This window comes from Adelges cooleyi, unplaced genomic scaffold, assembly GCF_023614345.1.
Source record: "Adelges cooleyi isolate 19-005CV unplaced genomic scaffold, UGA_ACOO_1.1 ACOO_flye_CR_arks_rails_tigmint_CR_PRNA_34, whole genome shotgun sequence".
Lineage (NCBI taxonomy): Eukaryota > Metazoa > Arthropoda > Insecta > Hemiptera > Adelgidae > Adelges > Adelges cooleyi.
The window spans coordinates 683,075-705,882 of NW_026096013.1; the positions used below are offsets into that span (position 1 = coordinate 683,075).

At 31.1% G+C, this 22,808-nt stretch overlaps 1 protein-coding gene and 2 long non-coding RNA genes across 5 annotated transcripts in view; all 3 read left to right on the plus strand.

The window, feature by feature from the left end:
- Positions 1-20,184, plus strand: part of LOC126840067 (COP9 signalosome complex subunit 3-like) — a 28,055-nt gene extending 7,871 nt beyond the window's left edge. Inside the window, exons 6-8 of the mRNA XM_050575555.1 lie at positions 18,595-18,711; positions 18,797-19,052; positions 19,964-20,184. Coding sequence (XP_050431512.1) covers positions 18,595-18,711; positions 18,797-19,024 — 345 coding nt within the window. The 3' untranslated portion in view covers positions 19,025-19,052; positions 19,964-20,184. The remainder of the gene's footprint in view (positions 1-18,594; positions 18,712-18,796; positions 19,053-19,963) is intronic.
- LOC126840080 (uncharacterized) lies at positions 427-1,237 on the plus strand. Its single transcript, XR_007686041.1, has 3 exons — positions 427-581; positions 686-803; positions 1,125-1,237. It is a non-coding gene; the product is annotated as an uncharacterized LOC126840080 (long non-coding RNA).
- On the plus strand, positions 14,920-18,277 carry LOC126840077 (uncharacterized). 3 transcript variants are annotated; one of them, XR_007686033.1, is made up of 5 exons: positions 14,920-15,076; positions 15,149-15,481; positions 16,016-16,275; positions 16,335-16,555; positions 17,933-18,277. It is a non-coding gene; the product is annotated as an uncharacterized LOC126840077 (long non-coding RNA). The 3 variants fall into 3 exon arrangements; XR_007686032.1 differs by having other exon boundaries at positions 14,920-15,481; XR_007686034.1 differs by lacking the exon at positions 15,149-15,481.
- Positions 20,185-22,808: the final 2,624 nt, after the last annotated feature.

Below are 22,808 nucleotides of genomic sequence, written 5' to 3' on the forward strand. Positions count from 1 at the left end.
GTTAAATAGTAACACATTAAGTTTGGAATATTAAATAATTACCAAGTTCAAATAATTATTTGTTGATCAAGAAAAATTTAACTTTCCGTAAAGATAATTGCGAAAAATCCGTGACTCCGATTCCACAATGCTGGCTATTTTATTATTTCAATTTATATTGAAAATGACGATAATTATTTAAGACAATTTTTTATTTTAATTGTCATTTCCATACCTGTTATTTGAGCTAATCCCCTAGGATTGAACCTGGGCAATTTTGATTTAAATAACAAGTTGTTAGAAATTATTACTTGAACATCTATTTGTTAATATAATGCTCAGGTTCGATTACAATATTCGTGCACCGATGGTAATCACTAATCTTGATTAAATAATTGTCGGTTTACAGCACCGAACCTGCAAGTGAATCCAACTCATTTGAGACAACAACAAGCGACTATGGAAAAAAATACAAACATCGCGGTAACAAGTTACATTTTTTAAATGACACGGCTTGGTCCTATACAAAAATGAACCGGACGAACACTTTAGTCACCGCTAATGGCCTCAGGTGCTAATTCCTCGTCAAAGCCGTTAAAAAGGTATACTTTTTTTTACGCTCGAGTCTCGTTCAGTCCAACATCAGAAAACTATCAGATTCTATAAATTAACTCATATATGTTTTTTACAATCACCCTTTTTTCAGCCAAACGTATTGGACGACTACAGCAAGTCGGAACCCTCAAACCTTCAGCGTGAAACAGTTTATTTATGTGAGCACTAGTCGGCCGTAGCGGATAAATACAGAAAAAGCGATAATAGATGTAAGTAATGGTTTTAGATTTTCTTTTCGTTTTAGCTGTAACTGTCCATTTTATTTGACGTTTTACAATTATTGCCCTATCCTTAAGTGTTCTTCATGCGGTTAACTACTTCAAAAATATTTGTGAATTTAAAAAAAAATTTAACGAATTTTAGTAATTATTTAAAAGTGAAAACATTTATAATTACAAATAGAAGAAGAAAAGGGGGTTTAAAAATACTGGTAATGCACCTTTATTTTATACAGCTGATTAATAATATAGCTTTGTGATGACACTTCATCTTTCGACTATTCACTGAACAATTTTTTTTTTTTTTTTCAGAACGCCGAAAAAATTGATTAATGCTAATTATGCCTGTACTAGAATTGCACCCAAATTTAGTTGTTTGGGAGGGTACCTCAAGTCGCACATATCACCTACAGTTTTTTTAGAAATTATATTCACTATTAAACTGTATGCACGACTATTTTGCACTCATTCTAAAAATCGATTATATTAAAATTTTATCGAATTATAAATATAAAGTTATTATACTTATTCGGTGTGTTATGTCAAGAATATATATTGAGTTAAATAACATTTCTTATACTTGTATTTGATTAACTAATCTTATTATGATAGAAAATATAAAACAGATTTACATTAAATATTTTTAAAGATTGCAACATTCACAAGGATACTATAACAATTGAGACAAATAGTTTGTAAAGACGATCCAGGTGATTTAAACCAAATATTTACTTCTTTTACATGTTTTTTAAATTAATCAGGTAAGGATAACCAGAACATGTTTTCAAACAATCGTCATTAAATATTTCAAACAGGTTCTGTATTTTGTATAAAAGTATTCGGTATTCGGTTTCTAAAATAATATTCACAAACAATATTGAAATTTACTCAATCAGTGTTAGCTTTACAAGTAGATCAATGTACAATACAAATGTTTTGCATACAATCAAATTGTAAACATCAGTTTAGTATTTACGAAAAAAAAAAATTGTTGGAAGATGAAGTGGCATACTTTATCTTACAATTTTTTTTTTCAGAACGCCGAAAAATTTGAGTAATACCTGAAGGTACCTCAAGTCACACCTATCACTTACAGTTTTTTAGAAATTATATTCACTATTAGACTTCATGAACAAATTCAACTCATTCTAAAAATCAATTGTATTATAATTTTATAAAATTATAAACATAAAGTTAAATATTAAGTAAATATAAAATACAATTATAAAGTTAAATTAGGTGTGTTATTTCAAGAATATATCTTCGATGGTTGGTCAAAACGTGATAAGTCAAAATTAACAACTTTTCAGGAGGATTATCTCTAAACATTCACAAGTTCCATGTAAATTGCATGATAGATGCACACAAAATATTTGTAAAGAATGCATTATGCAATATTCAACAAGGATACTATAACAAAAAGATCATCTTATATATATTTTTAAAAATGACATGCAAAGTTGCCCGATATATTTTGGTTTTATATATTTTACTTTAAGGACCGAACCCTACACAACGACTTAAAAATTCCTGATCAAGCTACCCAATTCTATAAAAACTTTCACAACAACATTTTTAATCACCAAAATCCACTAATATCTAAATTATCTTTCCTCACTCTCCCTGACAACCCCCGATGCCGCCTTAAGCGTAAATGGCCCAGAGATCTTCTCAACCCATATGTAAATATATAAATTAAAAATAAAAACCACACCACACACTAGTTAAATAAAACATTAACTTACAAATCTGAAGTAGTGTCAATGGACGCCCCCTTCGATCAAGTCGACCAGCTTTGTTAATAAATTAGCCCTAAATTTTACTTATTGTAAATATAAATACAGATTGTAAATAATTTCAAAAAAAAAAATTTTTAAACAAATTATTTGAAAAATGTAAAAAATACAGTAGGTCAAACCAAAATTGTTTTTTTAACCATTTTCTTAAAAAAATACTTTTTTTTTTTTTTTCTTGTACTAGTTTTCTAGCATTCTTTAATTGATAATCGCTAAAATTTAAGATATTAAATTGCAATGATTTAATTTATTAAAAAACTGTTTGTCCACTGGACACCGGCCTGTCACCGTTGTGGCTACATCCCCACAATAAATTACAAGTGGTTTATTTGTAGAATTCAGTAATAATAAATCTATAATAACCGTTAAAACCAAAATACTCATTAACTGGAACCTTGCATAGTTTATGTCATACATATTGGCTTGCAACAGTTTTTAAAAAATAATGAGTAATTAAGTATGCATAATAATAAATGTTACTGAATGTGTTGTATCTACTATTGATACTAGTTACCTTGAACCCTATTTTTGCAAGTTAAAACATTAATAATTTAAGTATACATATATTATTATTAAATTGTGAACTCAATGAAGAGTAGAGACTGTGTACACATTATGATTTCCAGTTTTTTAGAAATTATATTCACTACTAAACTTCATGCACAAGTATTCTACTCGTTCTAAAAATCAATTGTATTATAATTTTATATAATTCTAAATATAATGTTATTTTACCGATTAGTTGCAGAATAGCAGTCCAAATACTGTTTAGGCTAAAAATACTGTCCTAACAGTCTGAAACCAATTTTTAAATTAAATGTTAAAAACTTCTAAAAACTGAACGTTGACATTGCTTAATCAAGGAATAATTTTTTAATTGTTAACTCCTAACATCATTCTGAGCTAGTTACTACATCCCTTAATTACAATTACTCTGTCGATCTTCTTGAACACACAAATCTTGTAACCCTATGCTATAGGTTACAATAAAATTGGTCCTGGTTCAGTGTTAACTTAAGCTTGTTTGTTTAATAACAAACAGTGAGTAAAAATGTACATTTTTAGTATATTAATAGTCAATACCTATATTATAATATTTTAGCAATATGCAGTGTGTCGAAGAGGTCTGCCATTATATTTTACATTACAACAATTACTTTTTTTAACGACAAACATAACTGTCATAGGGTACCAAAATTTTGGACATACCTTCAAGCTATTCCAAAAAGATCCTAAGCGTGACACCAAAGGCATATATATTTAGCTAACGATAAGCAGTGTGTCAAAGCGTGTTAACATTGCAACCGTCTTGTTTTAGACATGGTGCATTAGTACATGCGAATCAAGAAAAAAGTGTAACATTTCATACGTTGTTTATTCAAGTCTGTAGTAAAGACAATGGGAAAACTAAATTTCAATTTACTGTTCAGCAGATCACAATTGATTAAGAGAAGTTTAATCAAATATGTGTAATCTGGTATAATTATCGTTTACAACAGCGAATGGTGAAATATGCGGTTTACTAAATTACAAAGCCGACAATAGTTTTTAACTCTTGGCTACCGACAACCTTTATGAATGCTCGTTTTTTTACAATTAAGGTTTATTATACACATTGTATTTGACCAAAAAACGTATATCGTTCTTGTTAAACATTATAATACGTGACATTCGGTGATGTCATATTTCTTATTACCTTTAACACGGACAAGACTATTCGAGTACACCATTTCATGTCCGGTATGTTAAAAATGTACAAGTCATAATATAAGGTTTTTTAATATATTTGTACGAATAGTATACCGTATTTACACCACATGCGCATTGGCTTTAACAAAAAAGATGTAATAGCATAAAAGCTTTCTTTTCGACAAAGACCAGTGTTTTTTTGTTTTTATTAAGTACTGAATCATGTCAACACACAGTCACCGGTCTATCGGGACTCAAAAACCGTACAATACGAAATACTAGCCGGCGTCTGCACTCGCAACCAATCGATACGTACGATTGAATTGAAGGAAAAATATTAAGTAAAAATTTGTAATACCTAGTTTTTTAATTATACAAAATTATTAACTACGAGGCACGAGCAGCAAAGTATCCGAAATGCGAAACGAAAGAAAATAGTGATAAACGACTGGGATAGGGACGCCGATTGTTATCTAGCATGGTTAGGTCGAACTCGGTTATAAATGATAACGCGGTAACTGATAAGCCGTACACACACCGTATGGCGGTAAACACATAGTTTATTCAAATATTATAGGATTTTCTTGTGAACAAAATATTAGAGCTCATAACAAAAAACAAATTAATAAACACATTCAATCGAATAGTATGTAGTTTTCTCATTTCCTTCGATAAAATACATTTTTAAATAGTTAGAGTATTACAAAATGCGATGCTGTAAATATTTTATACAGCAACAAGAAAGATATAAAATACAGTATGTATATATAGGTATTGTTAATTAAATAAAAATTGGTTATAAAATTACTTTTAACGAAACAATATAACATAGTTTATTTTTAGTATCTGACGATTTTTTAAGGTCTTTTAAACACTCAATTACGATAGTTAAAAAATAACAAAAATTTACAACCCAATCCCAACTGTGTGACACTAATAGAGTAGGTATCTCTATATTATCATACATTATTTTATCAAGCTGGATTTGTCATGCAATATCATGTTCTCAGCAGTAGCGTATCTAGGACTTTTCCACGGTTGGGGGGGGGGATACAGATTATAACATCCATACCTATTCAATATAAACATATATCCATAATATTATATACATGTTGCATGTAAACAAAAGTTTGGATTCTTAATTACAAAACAAAGTCTAATTTTCTCGAGGACAGTGAAAGAATATTGAGTACTTCATTAGGTGTGACTGTTATATTTTTGTGTACTGTTAGGGCCCTGGGGAGGATACAACCCACGTATACCCCCCCTCCCGTAAGTACGCCACTGGTTCTCAGTTATATGACCATTAAAACAATTGTAATTTTAGTCTAAATAAAAATAAAATTTAAAAAAACATACTCCGTGTACCCTTTAAATGAATAATTTCCAATCGATCGCGCAATGTTTGCGGAATAGATGGCACTTTTAAATAATTATACATAGTTTTATTATTCGTTTGATGCCCAGTCTTCTTATAAAATCTTTACTGTTGATAATTTTTAAAAACAATCTACACTTTTTTCCACCCAAGTAAAACAACTTGACGCGGTCGCACCGCGACCCCAGCCGGTGGCGGATGCTAAGTACATTCGTCACCGCTGGGTGGCGCCCGCATCTCTTACCTTAGTCCGTTAGGTCGCGGGTCGGCAGCGCGAACCGGTCGCCGCAACCAACTTATTAACCAACTTCTTTGGTATTACGAAAAGTATAAGTGCTGACCATAGCCGGTCTCTAATAATGCTATCATAAGCTTGCTGGAAATCGATGAAAATCATGTGTAGGTCTTTGTCATACTCATAATACTTTTCCATAACCTGTCTGAGGGTGAATATATGGTCAGTAGTGGACTTTCCTTTCATGAAACTACACTGGTACTCACCGATTATTTCTGTTTAATATTTTTCAAATCTATGTAAAATGGCTATTGACAAGACCTTGTAAGCAGTGTCCAAAAGGGATATGCCACGGTAATTTTCCACTTTTTTGGGGTCTCCTTTTTTATAACTCGGGCAAATAATAGCGGTGTTTCAACCCTTTTCTAGTTTTTCTTGCTCCCATATAGTTGAGATGGTTTTGTGTAAGTTTTCCGAGAGGTCTCGCCCAGCAAGTTTGAGTAACTCCGGATTTATGTTGTCCTCTCCTGGAGCTTTGTTGTTCTTCAGTGACTCCACTATTGATTTAATCTCCTCCAAACTAGGTTCCGGCACTTCTGGTTCCACTGTAACATATATTTGATCCTCAGTCGGTTCTCTAGATCCATCTGTATTGTTTGTTTCATCGTCTGATTTATTGTTTAATAGATTCTCAAAATATGTTTGAAACTTGTCTATGATCATTTTATGGTCTGATATGAGGTTGCCATCGTCATTAGTCATAAGATAGGAACGAGATTTAAAGCCTTCTTTTATTGATTTACATTTTTCAAAGAACATTTTCGGGTCCTTTTTATACGACTCAATGTCATTTAGGGCATTTTTTTCTGATGCTCTTTTCTTTTGCCTAATTATTCTATTTGACTCTTGCTGCTTTTCGATTTTTTATTGCGTCTCGACACTCATTATCAAACCAGTGATTCTTACTTTTTCCCTTGGTAGCTCGGAGAGTTTCTGCTGCTTTATTTAGTAATTCCTTTATTTGGGTCCACTCTATTACATTACTCAATTCTCCTTGTATTATATTAAAGCTGTTCAATCCTTCCTTTATTCTGTTTTGGTATTCCATGATTTCCTTTTGATCTCTTAATTTACTTCTATCTAGTTTATGTGCTGTATTAGGTTGTTGCTTTTTTCTCCAAATCGTTGACAGTTTTAACGATAGACTTGCTATCATTAAGAAGTGGTCTGTTTCCCCATCCGCACCCCTATAGCTACTGACGTTTTTTATGCTTGTTCGGTGTCGCTTGTCAATAATTATATGGTCGATTTGACTTTTCGTCTTACCGTCTGGGGCAGTCCACGTGTGAGTATGTGGAATAAATAAGCGTTATCAAAACTAAGCGAGTTATTTTCAGTCTGCTTAAACATGTTTTTACCACTGAAAATCACCGGTGCGACGCCCTCTTAAGTAAATTTTCTGAACATTTTTTACTGCACAGTATTAATGAATTTTGATTATCATTTAAAAAATTCGGCTAGATACATACAAATGAAAACATAATAAAAAAAAACGCTAATATAACGCAACACAATAAACATTTGAACTGTAGTTGTAGTTAAAAAGTAGTTAGTAAACCTTTCATTAAAATATACATCGTAAAATAAAGAACTGACCTACACTGTCAATAACATAAGTGATAGGATAGTGTTGATAGGTAGGGTTTGTTCAGACATCATTCACGCTGCTCTGGAAAGATCAAATTTCCCACTTTACGTCAGAAGGATTATTAAGTCATACCTGAAGGATGGTGTCGTAGAACTGTGCGGACAAAACCAGGAGGAGGAAGCGACTGTGACGGTGTCATGTGGGGTACCGCGAGATTCCGTACTTGGTTTATTGCTTTGGAACATAGCATACGATGCGGTGCTTAGATTGCCCCTACCAAGAGAGACAATTACACTGGGATATGCTGACGACATCTTGGTTATTCCACTGAAGATGATAACTTATTACTAACTTTACATAGAGGGGTAAGATTTGGAAAAATCTACTCATTTCCCCCAAAAATGTAATAACACAAAAAAATAATAATAACCGGGTAGGCGTTAGGGTCGGCACTGCGTTATTACACTAGCTATTGCTATTGCTATTGCGCGCATGCCTCCAATAGTATTTTAAACAACGTTCAAAGTGTAATTATTTTCCTTAATAAAAAAAATGTTGACTACAGGTTTTTACAAAAAATTGTAAATGGTAAAGTTTCATTCTAAATATATCTTTGGTCTATTTTTCAGACCTAGATCTTAGTTTTAAAGAATTTCTATTAGTATAATTTAAATACTTGGATAGGGTTAAACCATTTTTTTTTAAAAGATGTAACAAATGAAGAAACTAATCAACTCGAACAATACGTCCTAACTACAAAATAACCGACGATAACAAACTGTGTGAGATGTTCAGTTCAAAATATGCTCCAATAGCTGGATGTATTACCAATGCGAGACAAATAAAATTAATTAACACTATTGTTTATTATAATGTTTATAACTAAACATATTTCAATAGATGGTTAAAAAACTAAGAACACCTACATATGCGAGTTGGCTAAAGAAAACAAATTTTATATAAGCTATTATTGATAACGCCACTCGGTGGAACTCTATATAAAATGCTTTATAGACTTTTAGAGTAAAAGAATTTCTGTTTGAAACATCAAGATACTAATTCGGATTTAAAACTTAATGGCTGTGAATGAGATTCTGCTGATATTATTGTAAGTAATCATCTTCATATTTAAATTGTTTTTTTAATAAAAAAAATAATAAATATAGTTTCTAGATTATAATAGCTTAATTGTTTTTTTATAGATTATTGTAATATTTATTTTACAATACAAAAAATAGTAAAATTAATATTTGAACTGCTTTAATACATTCATATCATTGAACTTTTAATACTGACACGGCCGTTATTACGGGGTTTCCCGCAAAATATTAAAACTATTAAATAACTCTATAGATTTGCCATTCGGGGCTCTGGCACGGCGGACCTTTATTTCCCTTGACGATCGTGGGAACAAGATAGAAGAAAAAACAGTTAATAATAAAAGCGGACCACCGACCGTTAAAACGGTGGACACACAACGAAAAATGATTGATGAAATGATATATTGTTACTCGGAAACGATTGCCCTTATTTACTGGAACGGTTAAATTTTCAAATAATACCAAATCCACCAGAAATCGAGATAGTTTTTTAATCTATAATGTTTCTAAAGCATACTTAAAATCATCACCTACGAATATACTATTGACTATAGGAAACACTATGGATATTAATTTTAGTTAATAATTAATTATGGCCGTTGTTTGGATTTTTTTAAAGTACAGCGCTTCGTATATTATTATTTATTATTATATAGTTAATTTTTGATGTGTTAGTCGTTATTTTAACTAGGTTTTGGGCCGTTTCACATTCACAGCGCGACAATTGTTATTAACAATCGAAAAAAATTCTGGAAACAATACTGTGTATTTTGAACAACATTTAAACATTATACTAGGTATTAAATAAGTAAATTAAAATTACGAAAAACGATCCCGAGTTTAATATTATATAGAATAATTACTCGTATCTACAGTCTACATTCGGTGTGTACGCCATGCTCTCTGCAGTACTGTCTGCCAATACATAATTTAATATTATAATTTATAATGCGGTGCAGTTATACATTTTGCAATTTGTTTGGTGATGGATTTAGTCTCGTCGTTTTGGGTTTTAGCCTTAGTAAGTATTTAATTACCAACCGCCATTTAGTTATCTACATTTGGTGTGACCTAAGCTTATCACTTATGGGATTTGATGTTTTTTATGAGATTATTAGTGAATCTTATTGTTAGATAATTTTATTGTTTCTTATATTATGATGTCTGTTTTAGGTCGCAAGCCTGTGGTTGGTGTTGCCAGCCAGGGCCATAAGTGAAGGTTATTAATATCCTGTAATCATATTGAGACTCGGACATCCAGGTCGCCCTACACAGGGTCAAATGTGGGAGTCATTTTACTAAAATTTCATGTTTTATTCCAAATTTTCCAAAATTAATATAGTAATCTATTCAGAAATTATTAAATACCTTCAATAGGACTAAAAAGAAAAAAAAATTAATTAATTAAAAAAAACTTTTTTAAAAACGTGCTTTTTTAAAATAAAAAAATAGTAATAAATTTATCAGGTTATGTTTTATATTGTAAGATCTTTGTAATTTAAATTTAGTTTAATATTTGTATAGGACACATACTTTGTTGAACAGGACCCACGCTTTTCTTTTTAGTCAAAATTTAAAGTTGTTTAACATTATTTAAAATTGAAGTTAATTTTCGGTTTTTTTTTTCAAAGTAATTGACATTTTAAATAAAATATGCTACAATTGATTGGTAAATTTTCTTGTAATAAAATTTTTTTTTACTTTTTAGTTTTTTACTATTTTTTTAGAAAAGCATGTTTTTAAAAATGTTTTTTTTTTATTATTGTGTGTAATATGTTACATTGTATGTAATATAAAAATAATATTTGAATGGGTCGAATACAATATTTGAAATGATTAAAATAATTTTAAAAAATAGTATTTAAATAGTTTTTAAGTACTTTTTTAATGTAACTATATTTGAAAATATGATTTCGTATAAATCTAATATTTACTACATTTAAAAAATATATAAAACTAGTAAATATTCCTCTAACCAATTTTTTGTAAGAATATTTTTCTTATTCGAATAATTTAAAAAACATTATTCAAATAAACTGTAAAAGGATTATTCAAATAACGTTTTATTCGAATAAAAAATCGCACAACAAAAAAGAAAATATATTTATCAGTAGCGGCTCGTGGCTATGTGCGATGGTGCGGCCGCACAACTTACAGAAATAATGAGTGAATGATGAACCAATTGAGAATTATGTTCAAATGTGTCAAATTTCAAAGTATTGTCATCATAAAGAAACACACACACACAACACACACACCTAATAATAATAGAGTAATTAGATAAAAAAAAAACAATTTATATAGATGGAAATAAAATATAATTAAAGCTGCTTTTATGGCATGGCTGGTAAAAGTACTTATTGGCCCATTATATGACGGAGGAGGAACCATGTTTTAAAATGGAATTTTATATCTGGCCACCATATGTATATACAATTGGCGAAAATACCCACTGAAGTATGTGTAAGTAATAAATTCTAACAAATCGTTTTCTTATTAAACGTCGTTTTCGACGCTCATTGGCCAAGAAACTATCGCGTGACATAAAATTTTAAAAAAAAATCCTATACGATTTTCGTATATAACGCGCTATTTGTGCAATAAATTACTCTTAAACCGTTTTAGTTACCCTTGCCGTTGTGCAAAGTCTCTTGTGGCAACCTACCTGACCAGGCATAACACCATGTCGTCTCAATGAAACTCGGACTCTCAGCGTAGAGGTATTTATTTAATTTATCTAACTTAACGCGAGTATTATGTTACACAAAATACAGAAAAAGCGATAACAGCGTAAGTAATGGTTTTAGGTTTTCTTTTCGTTTTAGCTGTAACTGTCCATTTTATTTGACGTTTTACAATTATTGCTCCTATTCTTAAATGTTCTTTAGGCGGATAACTACCTACTTCAAAAAAATCTGTGAATTTAAAAAAAAATTAACGAATTTTAGTAATTATTTAAAAGTGAAAACATTTATAAATACAAATAGAAGAAGAATAGGGGGTTTAAAATACTGTTAATGGACCTTTATTTTATACAGCCGACTAAATAAAATATCTCCATCGCTCACGTCGCTTAAAGGCTGTTTTTGTAGTCAACGGGTAATAAATCAATTAACATTATATTTTTAATTACGATTTAAGGGTAACTACTATATAATCGAGATTAAATACATGTTTGTGTATTTTTTTTTTAAGTGACTTATAAAAAACGTTTTTTAAAGACCTATGTGATTTAGTACATGTTTTGCTATGACTCGTTCTGTGCCGGATTACCCTGCACGTCGTGGCGTCCGGTGTTCAGACAATGGGAAATACGACGCTATAGAAATCACAATAAAGATTATTTTAGCTTATGCACACTGCTCAATTTGTATTAATTGTCCCGGTCTGGAAACGAGGTCAAACGGATATACCAACAAAGGGAACCCGTTGATAAATTGAAGGGTCGATGAATACTAGCGTTTCTCGCAAATGGATTAATAAACGGCAGTCATTGTCAGGACGACTTTGCCTGTCAAACAAACTAGAGGGGTCGGCTGAGGTTTGTATCACACGCCAGTTTTGGCAATCATCATTCGATCACGAAGGCTTTACTCGTTCGGTCGCGAATTTCTTTTGCCCGTTTTTAGTGAATTTCCCATCATAAAAACAATTTCGTTTGTGTGTATTCGACAACGTCATCATATTCAAAATCTATATTGTCTTATCGGTTGCACTGCTATCGCTTTGGTTGGACATTGGTACCGCTACGGGTGGATCTGGGCTTCAACACGAATATACTCACGGCGACCATGTTTATGCCGTGCTATCAGCAAACGTTGTCAACTTTACCATCGTCGATAACAACCAATACGTCGAAATTACATTGTTAGTAGAAGGCGTAGGTCTCACGAAAGATGTAATGGTGCGTACGACTTCAGCTGTTAAGGGGCGTGGATCATTATGCTTCACAGATCAACAATATAAGTATGCCGACTCCGAGAGAAACTCGTTTAAAATAGTAAGTCCGACATTTATGTTTTTAATACTTCGAATATGAATAATATAGGCTTGTACATTTTTTAAATACCATCGTACCCGTGGAGCATTACTTTTAACAAAACAATTCCACCTAGTTTAATACTGATATATTCTGTTCGTTCATATAGTATAAGATATAAAAATGTGTCAAAATAGTTTTTAGTCAGTAGTTTCGTGAGGTCTAGTTTAGATGACAATTGTATTGATAAAATACGTTGGTATTAGCTTTAAACACTTGGTCGTACTGTTAATCGTAAAAACGCTGTGCTTGTGCGTTACGTTTTTTTTATTATTATGAAAAAAAAAAAATCAAAAATTAATTCTAAAAAGTCGCTAAAGGTCAAAAACATTTTTTATAATTCATATTCTATTATGAAGCATTATAATTGACGTCTTATTGTAACAAAAGAAAATATAACATTTGTATAAGATATTAGGCCCGTCAGTTGCCTTCGCCCTATCCTTTATAAATAAATATATATATATGAATATTAATTGTAATACCCTTAATGATTTTTTACGAGAATAAGTGATAAGTGCAAAAAAAAGGCCAGACTACCGGCTACCGAGACATTTTTTTATCAACTATAAGAATCCAACGGGAGACATATCATCATATTAACAAAATAAAAAACCACCGCAAGGTAGATTACTATGTATACGGCACAATGATCGTATATGGTGTATTAATAAAATACAACCGTCGGATCATCGTGATACACCCTATATATATATATAAAAAAAATCCGTCTTTTTTAAAAACAGTGTGACGATGATAGATAGTATATGGCAACGGCGAATATTTTTCACTTTTTAGGGTACAAAGCTATTGGGTGTGGCCTAAATATCCCCGGGCTTGGTCGGCGCAGGTATTTTGACCAGGAACCTGGGGATCAATAAATGGGAAAACGCTGTCAGCGCGGCAGCTGCAGCTCCCCTTCCGGCCTTACCGACCCTTGTGTTGTATTGTATTGTGTGCCAGCCGCAAACGTTGGTTCTTCAGTTAGCAAATGCTTTGAGCCCCGGCCGGCTGTCTAAAATACACCGTTTCGGCACAGTAATTCGGATTTTATTCGGTAAATTCAGTAAAATAAAATAAATTTAAAAGAAACTCTAACCGAGTAGTGTTTTTCTACGCGTTTTAATTACAACGGTGCATACAATGTTGGACCCCGAGCTTAATAAATTCGTGCAAACCGTGAAAACGCTAACGCAAAATAGTAAGTATATATTAAACGAGTTGGTTATTACTTACTTATATGCAACGAAACGTATCAAAGATTTCCATTTGAATATTTTTTTATGCCTATCATTATTAATATGTTACTGTCTCATAAAATAAAATACTCACTAAACGTGGTAAAGTTTATTGTTATTAATTAAATGTTAATACTATTAAATTACCATAATTATTTTCTCACTAACTTAGTAGTATTTCACGCTTGGATTCTCATAAATGGCACATATATTTACTTCTAGTTTTAATAATTAGGGATGGGCTTGCGATACAATTATATCGATAATATCAATATCGACACTATCGTAAAGTACAAATATAAGAATATATCGATATATTTGGCCCACCCTTAGTTTTAACGCGTGATATCCAAACTAAATTTATTAGTTATATTAAATCAGTGGCAGTTTTCCCGGGGAGGCAAGGGAGGCGGTGCCTCCCTTGAAAATTAAGGAAACTATGTACTTAATATTGTTATTATGATGAGATATTTTGGTTTACAATAAATATTTTCAATCGAAAAATGTATATGAACAATCATTGTTTTTGAAAGCGAAAACAAAATTTAAGAATTTGAAATAACGTCTCTCCGTATCAGCGGTGACCGTCTGGATGCAACGGCCGCCGTCCGCCGGCCGCTGCCTGTTGTTACACACGTAGCATAAGGGCAGCCGGCGGAGGCGGCTGCCGCTAATGTCTCACGTTATGTTGTTGTGTTCACAACATACACACACACACACACATACATAAAATAATACGAATAGCGCATGCGCAATTCTCTGCGAGAGGCGACACAAAAATATTGCCTTTGTGGGCAACTGACCGATGATCGTTCTTATCTCGGGGAAGAAATGGGGCCTAGACATTCAGCATGTACATCAGCACCGACACTGCCAACTGTTAAAACGCCATTTCCCATTATCACTAAATCATTTATCAGCAGTCGCAATTTGATATCACTATATTTTTTACTTAATTCTGATACCGGTTTACTAATTGGCGTTTTATTTAGTTTTCTTAAGTTATTAGTTAATATATTATTATACTTATTAGCTTTATTATTTTTTTTCAAAATGAATCCTGTATATGTCAGTATAGTGGTTATGAAGCAACATCCATACAGAAAATCGTTTGCGATTACAATTTCATCTTTTGTAAATTGTATTTACATATGTTTTTATGATTATACATTTATCTTAAGTTCATACATTTCAATGATAATTATTTTATTAGATGACCGGTAATGCGATTATAACTAATAACTAGGATAATAAGCAAAAGTCTTCTGTTACAGTTAAAAAAAGGAAGTATCCCAGTATGAAGAAATTTTAAGTGTTGGGGTTTTGCGCTTTTTTTATCAATGAGGGTACAAAGTTGTTGCCTCCTCAACAATTTAATGCCAGAACCGCCACTGCATTAAAACATTTTTAAAAATATTTTTCTCACTCTGATATATTTTTTTTATAAGAAATAAAACGATTCATGCAGAAATGGGTTGACAAACAGTAATTACTACTGTTTTTTAAGTAAATAGAAAATAAATCAATTTGTCACAATTTTGTTTTGGTATGTACTTATTTCTCGTTTATCAAATATTATATTTTTGTTCTTTTATTCTAGTTCTTAAAATATAATGTATCGTGTACCTATCCTATGTTTAAATGATTTTATTCAATAAATATTCTATGAAAATAGTTGACCATATGACATGAGTAGAACGCTCCATCAATTTCAATTTGTGATTACAATGTTAAATGAATAAAAAAAAAAGTTAATACGATCTGGTTAAAATAATGAACAATAAAAAAAAGGGCGTGAGGAACAAAGCCTCCCTTGTTAAAGTGTAAAATGTAGTATAATATAATTAAGTGCACAGTTGGTTTCCCAAATCCTTTGTTAATTTACTGAGAACTGAAAATACCAACAAATTTTACCTGACCGTTTTACATTGATAACAAATTACAATTATACTGCATCAACTTTATTCGTCTTTAATTGTGTTGTATCTATAAATAAAATCCATCGAGAGCTGAATGCAAATAAAAATGAAATTGTAAAAATATAAATAACATATTGTGTTTTCTTATAATTGTTTCTTAGCTGGCAATGGTCGAGAACTAATGGTTTATCTTGATGAACAAAAGTACTTCCTCGAGGGCTTCGTGTCCCGCATGGATGGCGTACTAGCAGCTTTCGACATAAACGAACATCGGCTTGCAATTCTGATGGTTTTAAATGTTGACGCTTCGACTCAGCCAACTAGTGTACCAGTTGACTTGCACTTGTGACAGTTGCATCACGAATAAATCATTTTGTTTCTGTTGTCAGAGCTGATGTATTTCATTCCTGCTCCAAAACATGTAAGTATTTTTAGCGCTGTCAAAGTTGTTAGGCAAAACTAATTTGTTTTTTTTTTTAGTGGCCAGCGTAGTGCAAGCTCTGTTAAGAAATCTACACAAAGTGAAAAAAACAATGATGATGATACCTACTTTTCAACGCGCCATTGATAAACTGCAGACAAAATCTCACCAATTGACTCATTTCCATTACTTGCTATGTGAAGCATGCATAATGTCTTATAATCTTAAGGCTTCGCTGAAAGTCTTAGATCAGGAAGTTTATTTTTTAAACTCCGATGAAGTAAGTCACCTGGTTTTTGGGAACGGAAATCGCTAGTTATTAAGGGGCAAAAATATTTCTTGTTATAGAACTTTTAAAATTGTTTTTCTTTAAGTTATGGCGAAGGTATGATACAATAAAGTAATTTTCTAGCGTATCATTTATAATTGGATGGATTAATTTTTTTATTTTTCCTAAGACCTAAAAAAAACTTGTCAATTTTTTTTCCATTTCAACCTTTAATATTAACATTGTTCGAAAATGATGAGTAGACAGTGCCGTAACAAGGGGTAGGCGAGAAGGGAAGTCGACCAAGATTACCCCTTTTTGGAAGGGGGCAGAGTCAAAGTCACATATTTCTTTTTTTTTTTAATTTATAAATACATTTTTTTTTTAATGTATATTATATAGGTATTATATCTAAATAATATATTTAGATATGTAAAACGGAAATATACAAAAGATATTTTATTAAAGGAAGCCGAGATTGTTAATTGAATAAATACTAATTCGGAAAGTTATATCAGAAGACAAACTCAATTAAAGGAGGATACAAAAACATGAAAAGTTGATGATGGTTCTTCAGAGATAGAAGAAGACAAAGTATTGAAAAAATGGTAATAGTATTTTGGATTGTTGCTTATGGCGAAAACCCAGTTGAGACATTTGCATGGACGCCAACAGAACCTGATGACATAGACAGTCCACCCCCAAGCAAAGAAAAAATATTACAACAACAGGCTAAAAAACCATTAAAGTCCTGGGAAGGACGGAATTCAGAGTACACTGAGAAAAGTTGAAGAACTGGCACACAAGGATATTCGAGAGGAAAGTGCTAAAGAATGGCCCAAGCTTTGATATTCAAACCAACAAATGGAGAAAACTGCATAATTATGAACTCCAAATGCAGTTTCAAAAGCCTGATATAGTTGAAGAGATCACAAAAAAAAGACTAATGTGGGCGCCTGGCATAAGCAAGGATCCTTAGTTACGACAGGTAGTAGAAGAAGATCCTATAAGCAGGCCAAGATAAAGATGGGAAGACTGTGTGAAGGACATCAAAACGTTACGATAACGGTGGATGTGACTTCCAGATACTTTCTGCGTTCACTGACAACATTTATTTAAATATAATTCACTATTATAAATTGGATTGAACTCAGATACGTTAAATAAAAGAAAAGTGTTATAATATCATGTCGATTACTTATATATTTTAGAATTTTCCGTTTTTTACTATATCAATTTAATTATTTTTGTTTACCTAAAAAAAGAAGAAGTATTTTTTTGCCAAGGAAGGTAACATTTTTTGTTATGACACTGTGTACAACCTGTGGGAATGCATTTTGTTTGTTAATGTGTTCTGTATATTAATATTATGTTTTTTTTGTCCTACAGCCTAAAATTATATTTGAACCGAAATACTTTTTCAACTACTACTTTTCGGGCGGTCTCATATACACAGCGATGAAAAACTTTGACAGAGCAATTACTTTTTTCGAAATTGTTTTCATGACAACATTTCCTGTAATTTCGCCAATCACGATTGATTCCTATAAGAAATTCATTTTACTTGTCCTCATACACTTCGGATCGGTACCAACATACCGTAACGTTGATCCCACAATCCTCGATGAATTGTATGGACCAACGTGTCAACCGTACTTAGATTTGGTACCACTTTATCAAAGTGGAAATTTAACAGCAGTCCACGCGACAATTGCTAAACACCAAGATATTTATGTAAGGTAAAAGATATTTATCATATATTTACATTAACATCTGGTATCTATTTGGACTGTTTTGCTTAATATTTGAATGTTTATTATGGTTCACGATCAATTTTTTTTTTTTGAAGGGATAAAAATTTTGGATTGGTGAAACAATTGAACCAGGCCAACTTGTTCTTGACCATGACCCTAGCCGAATTGGCCGAACAACTCAACCTTAAAACGGCAAAAGATGCGGTAAACTATCTCTTGACAATGGTAAATTTGAGATCGTCCACACATACTGCTGTAGTTTTACGCTAAAGTATAATATCAAATTTTTTTTTTTAGAGAAAATCAAACGTGCTACACTACAAAATCGATGAAAAAAAAGGTATCGCTACTTCCAACATCAACGTTGACTATAGTTATGAAGACCCAGACGTTCTTATCGGTATCATAAAAGAAGTAAATATGGATAATAATTTATCGAACTGTCTACTACTATCTGTGCACTTGTCAATTTTATATTCAATATGTATATTTATTTTAGATTGAGCATAAAATCGAAGTGTCTAAAATATTGCAATCAGCCGAAGAAAACTTCAAGACTTATATTCCGCAAGCGCCAATTGTACAATCCCAGGCTGGGCCTAGTGGTGTGCTATTTCACCAGCGACAATTACCGCCAAGGGCAAGCAGCAACATTGATATTTTTGCGACATCGTTGCTTATGGAATGTGAACTGGAAAAAATCGAAGAAATGTCCGATACCGAGTAACTTTGAATTCGTGTATGTTAGTAAGAGTGTAAGTTAGTAAAATTGAAGTATAGCTTCATATAAATAACATTATTGATACCATTGTTTAACAATAAAACCATTTTAGAAATTAAGAGGTAAATCCAGCGGTGGTAAAAGTGTCTGTGGTCAGTAGTGTTGAATGATAATAATTCTAACCTGACTGTAAAAACACATTGAGAATAGAATTTTCGTTCTCTTGTAAAATTGTACATGTATAAGTCAATTGTACCCGTTTGATTACCACCGCTTTAAGTCATAAAAAACTTCTAGTCGCGTTTACGCAATAACTTATTATAAAAATACATAATGTTAAGTTTTATTTACACAATCCATTTTTCTAACAATTAAATGTGTAGGAAACCTTAGCGTTACATAACTTAAATAACGATTTTTTTTTTAAATCAATTTTATTTAATGTAAAAATTAAATTCGTATTTAAAGTACTTTTATTTACTGTATCAAGTAATATAGTTTTGTTAATAATATTTTATTTGACTACTTCATTAATAATCTGTTGTTTTCAGTTCAAATTTATTTAATTTATTTGACATTTAAATGTGTGCCAAAATGTATTTGAAATTATTATTTGGACATTTGTGTTAATAAAATTAATAATGTATTTAAATAATGCCTATGTCTACGCAATATGTAGCGATATAAATTTAATTTAAGCTATTTATATACAAAATCTGTTTTTTTTTTTATAATTAAGTATACATAGGATTACTTATATATTTTAGAATTTTCCGTTTTATACTATATCAATTCAATTATTTTTGTTTTCCTAAAAAAAGAAGAAGTATTTTTTTGCCAAGAAAGGTAACATTTTTTGTTATGACACTGTGTACAACCTGTGGGAATGCATTTTGTTTATTAATGTGTTCTGTATACTAATATTGTGTTTTTTTTGTCCTACAGCCTAAAATTATATTTGAACCGAAATACTTTTTCAACTACTACTTTTCGGGCGGTCTCATATACACAGCGATGAAAAACTTTGACAGAGCAATTACTTTTTTCGAAATTGTTTTCATGACAACATTTCCTGTAATTTCGCCAATCACGATTGATTCCTATAAGAAATTCATTTTACTTGTCCTCATACACTTCGGATCGGTACCAACATACTGTAACGTTGATCCCACCTGAAGGTACCTCAAGTCACACCTATCACTTACAGTTTTTTAGAAATTATATTCACTATTAGACCTTCATGCACAAATTCAACTCATTCTAAAAATCAATTGTATTATAATTTTATGAAATTATAAATATAAAGTTAAATATTAAGTAAATATAAAATATAATTATAAAGTTAAATTAGGTGTGTTATTTCAAGAATATATCTTCGATGGTTGGTCAAAACGTGATAAGTCAAAATTAACAACTTTTCAGGAGGATTATCTCTAAACATTCACAAGTTCCATGTAAATCCAAGTTCCATTATAAATTGCATAATAGATGCACACAAAATATTTGTAAAGAATGCATTATGCAATATTCAACAAGGATACTATAACAAAAAGATCATCTTATATATATTTTTAAAAATGACATGAAAAGTTGCCCGATATATTTTGGTTTTATATATTTTACTTTAAGGACCGAACCCTACACAACGACTTAAAAATTCCTGATCAAGCTACCCAATTCTATAAAAACTTTCACAACAACATTTTTAATCACCAAAATCCACTAATATCTAAATTATCTTTCCTCACTCTCCCTGACAACCCCGATGCCGCCTTAAGCGTAAATGGCCCAGAGATCTTCTCAACCCATATGTAAATATATAAATTAAAAATAAAAACCACACCACACACTAGTTAAATAAAATATTAACTTACAAATCTGAAGTAGTGTCAATGGACGCCCCCTTCGATCAAGTCGACCAGCTTTGTTAATAAATTAGCCCTAAATTTTACTTATTGTAAACATAAATACAGATTGTAAATAATTTAAAAAAAAAAAAATTTTTAAGCAAATTATTTGAATAATGTAAAAAATACAGTAGGTCAAACCAAAGATGTTTTTTTAACCATTTTCTTAAAAAAATACTTTTTTTTTTTTTTCTTGTACTAGTTTTCTAGCATTCTTTAATTGATAATCGCTAAAATTTAAGGTATTAAATTGCAATGATTTAATTTATTAAAAAACTGTTTGTCCACTGGACACCGGCCTGTCACCGTTGTGGCTACATCCCCACAATAAATTACAAGTGGTTTATTTGTAGAATTCAGTAATAATAAATCTATAATAACCGTTAAAACCAAAATACTCATTAACTGGAACCTTGCATAGTTTATGTCATACATATTGGCTTGCAACAGTTTTTAAAAAATAATGAGTAATTAAGTATGCATAATAATAAATGTTACTGAATGTGTTGTATCTACTATTGATACTAGTTACCTTGAACCCTATTTTTGCAAGTTAAAACATTGATAATTTAAGTATACATATATTATTATTAAATTGTGAACTCAATGAAGAGTAGAGACTGTGTACAAATTATGATTTCCAGTTTTTTAGAAATTATATTCACTACTAAACTTCATGCACAAGTATTCTACTCGTTCTAAAAATCAATTGTATTATAATTTTATATAATTCTAACTATAATGTTATATTACCGATTAGTGGCAGAATAGCAGTCCAAATACTGTTTAGGCTAAAAATACTGTCCTTACAGTCTGGAACCAATTTTTAAATCAAATGTTAAAAACTTCTAAAAGCTGAACGTTGACATTGCTTAATCAAAGAATAATATTTCAATTGTTAACTCCTAACATCATTCTGAGCTAGTTACTACATCCATTAATTACAATTACTTTGTCGATCTTCTTGAACACACAAATCTTGTAATCCTATGCTATAGGTTACAATAAAATTGGTTCTGGTTCAGTGTTTACTTAAGCTTGTTTGTTTAATAACAAACAGTGAGTAAAAATGTACATTTCTAGTATAATAATAGTCAATACCTAAATTATAATATTTTAGCAATATGCAGTGTGTTGAAGAGGTCTGCCATTATATGTTACATTAAAACAATTACTTTTTTTAACGACAAACATAACTGTCATAGGGTACCAAAATTTTGGACATACCTTCAAGCTATTCCAAAAAGATCCTAAGCGTGACACCAAAGGCATATATATTTAGCTAACGATAAGCAGTGTGTCAAAGCGTGTTAACATTGCAACCGTCTTGGTTGCATTAGTACATACGAATCAAGAAAAAAGTGTAACATTTTATACGTTGTTTATTCAAGTCTGTAGTAAAGACAATGGGTAAACTAAATTTCAATTTACTGTTCAGCATATCACAACTGATTAACACAAGAAAAGTTTAATCAAATATGTGAAATCTGGTATAATTATCGTTTACAACAGCGAATGGTGAAATATACGGTTTACTAAATTACAAAGCCGATAATAGTTTTTAAATCTTGGCTACCGACAACCTTTATGAATGCTCGTTTTTTTACAATTAAGGTTTATTATACACATTGTATTTGATCAAAAAACGTATATCGTTCATGTTATACATTATAATACGTGACATTTGGTGATGTCATATTTCTTATTACCTTTAACACGGACAAGACTATACGAGTACACCATTTCATGTCCGGTATGTTAACAATGTGCAAGTCATAATATAAGGTTTTTTATTATATTTTTACGAATAGTATACCGTATTTACACCACATACGCATCGGCTTTAACGAAAAAGATGTAATAGCATAAAAGCTTTCTTTTCG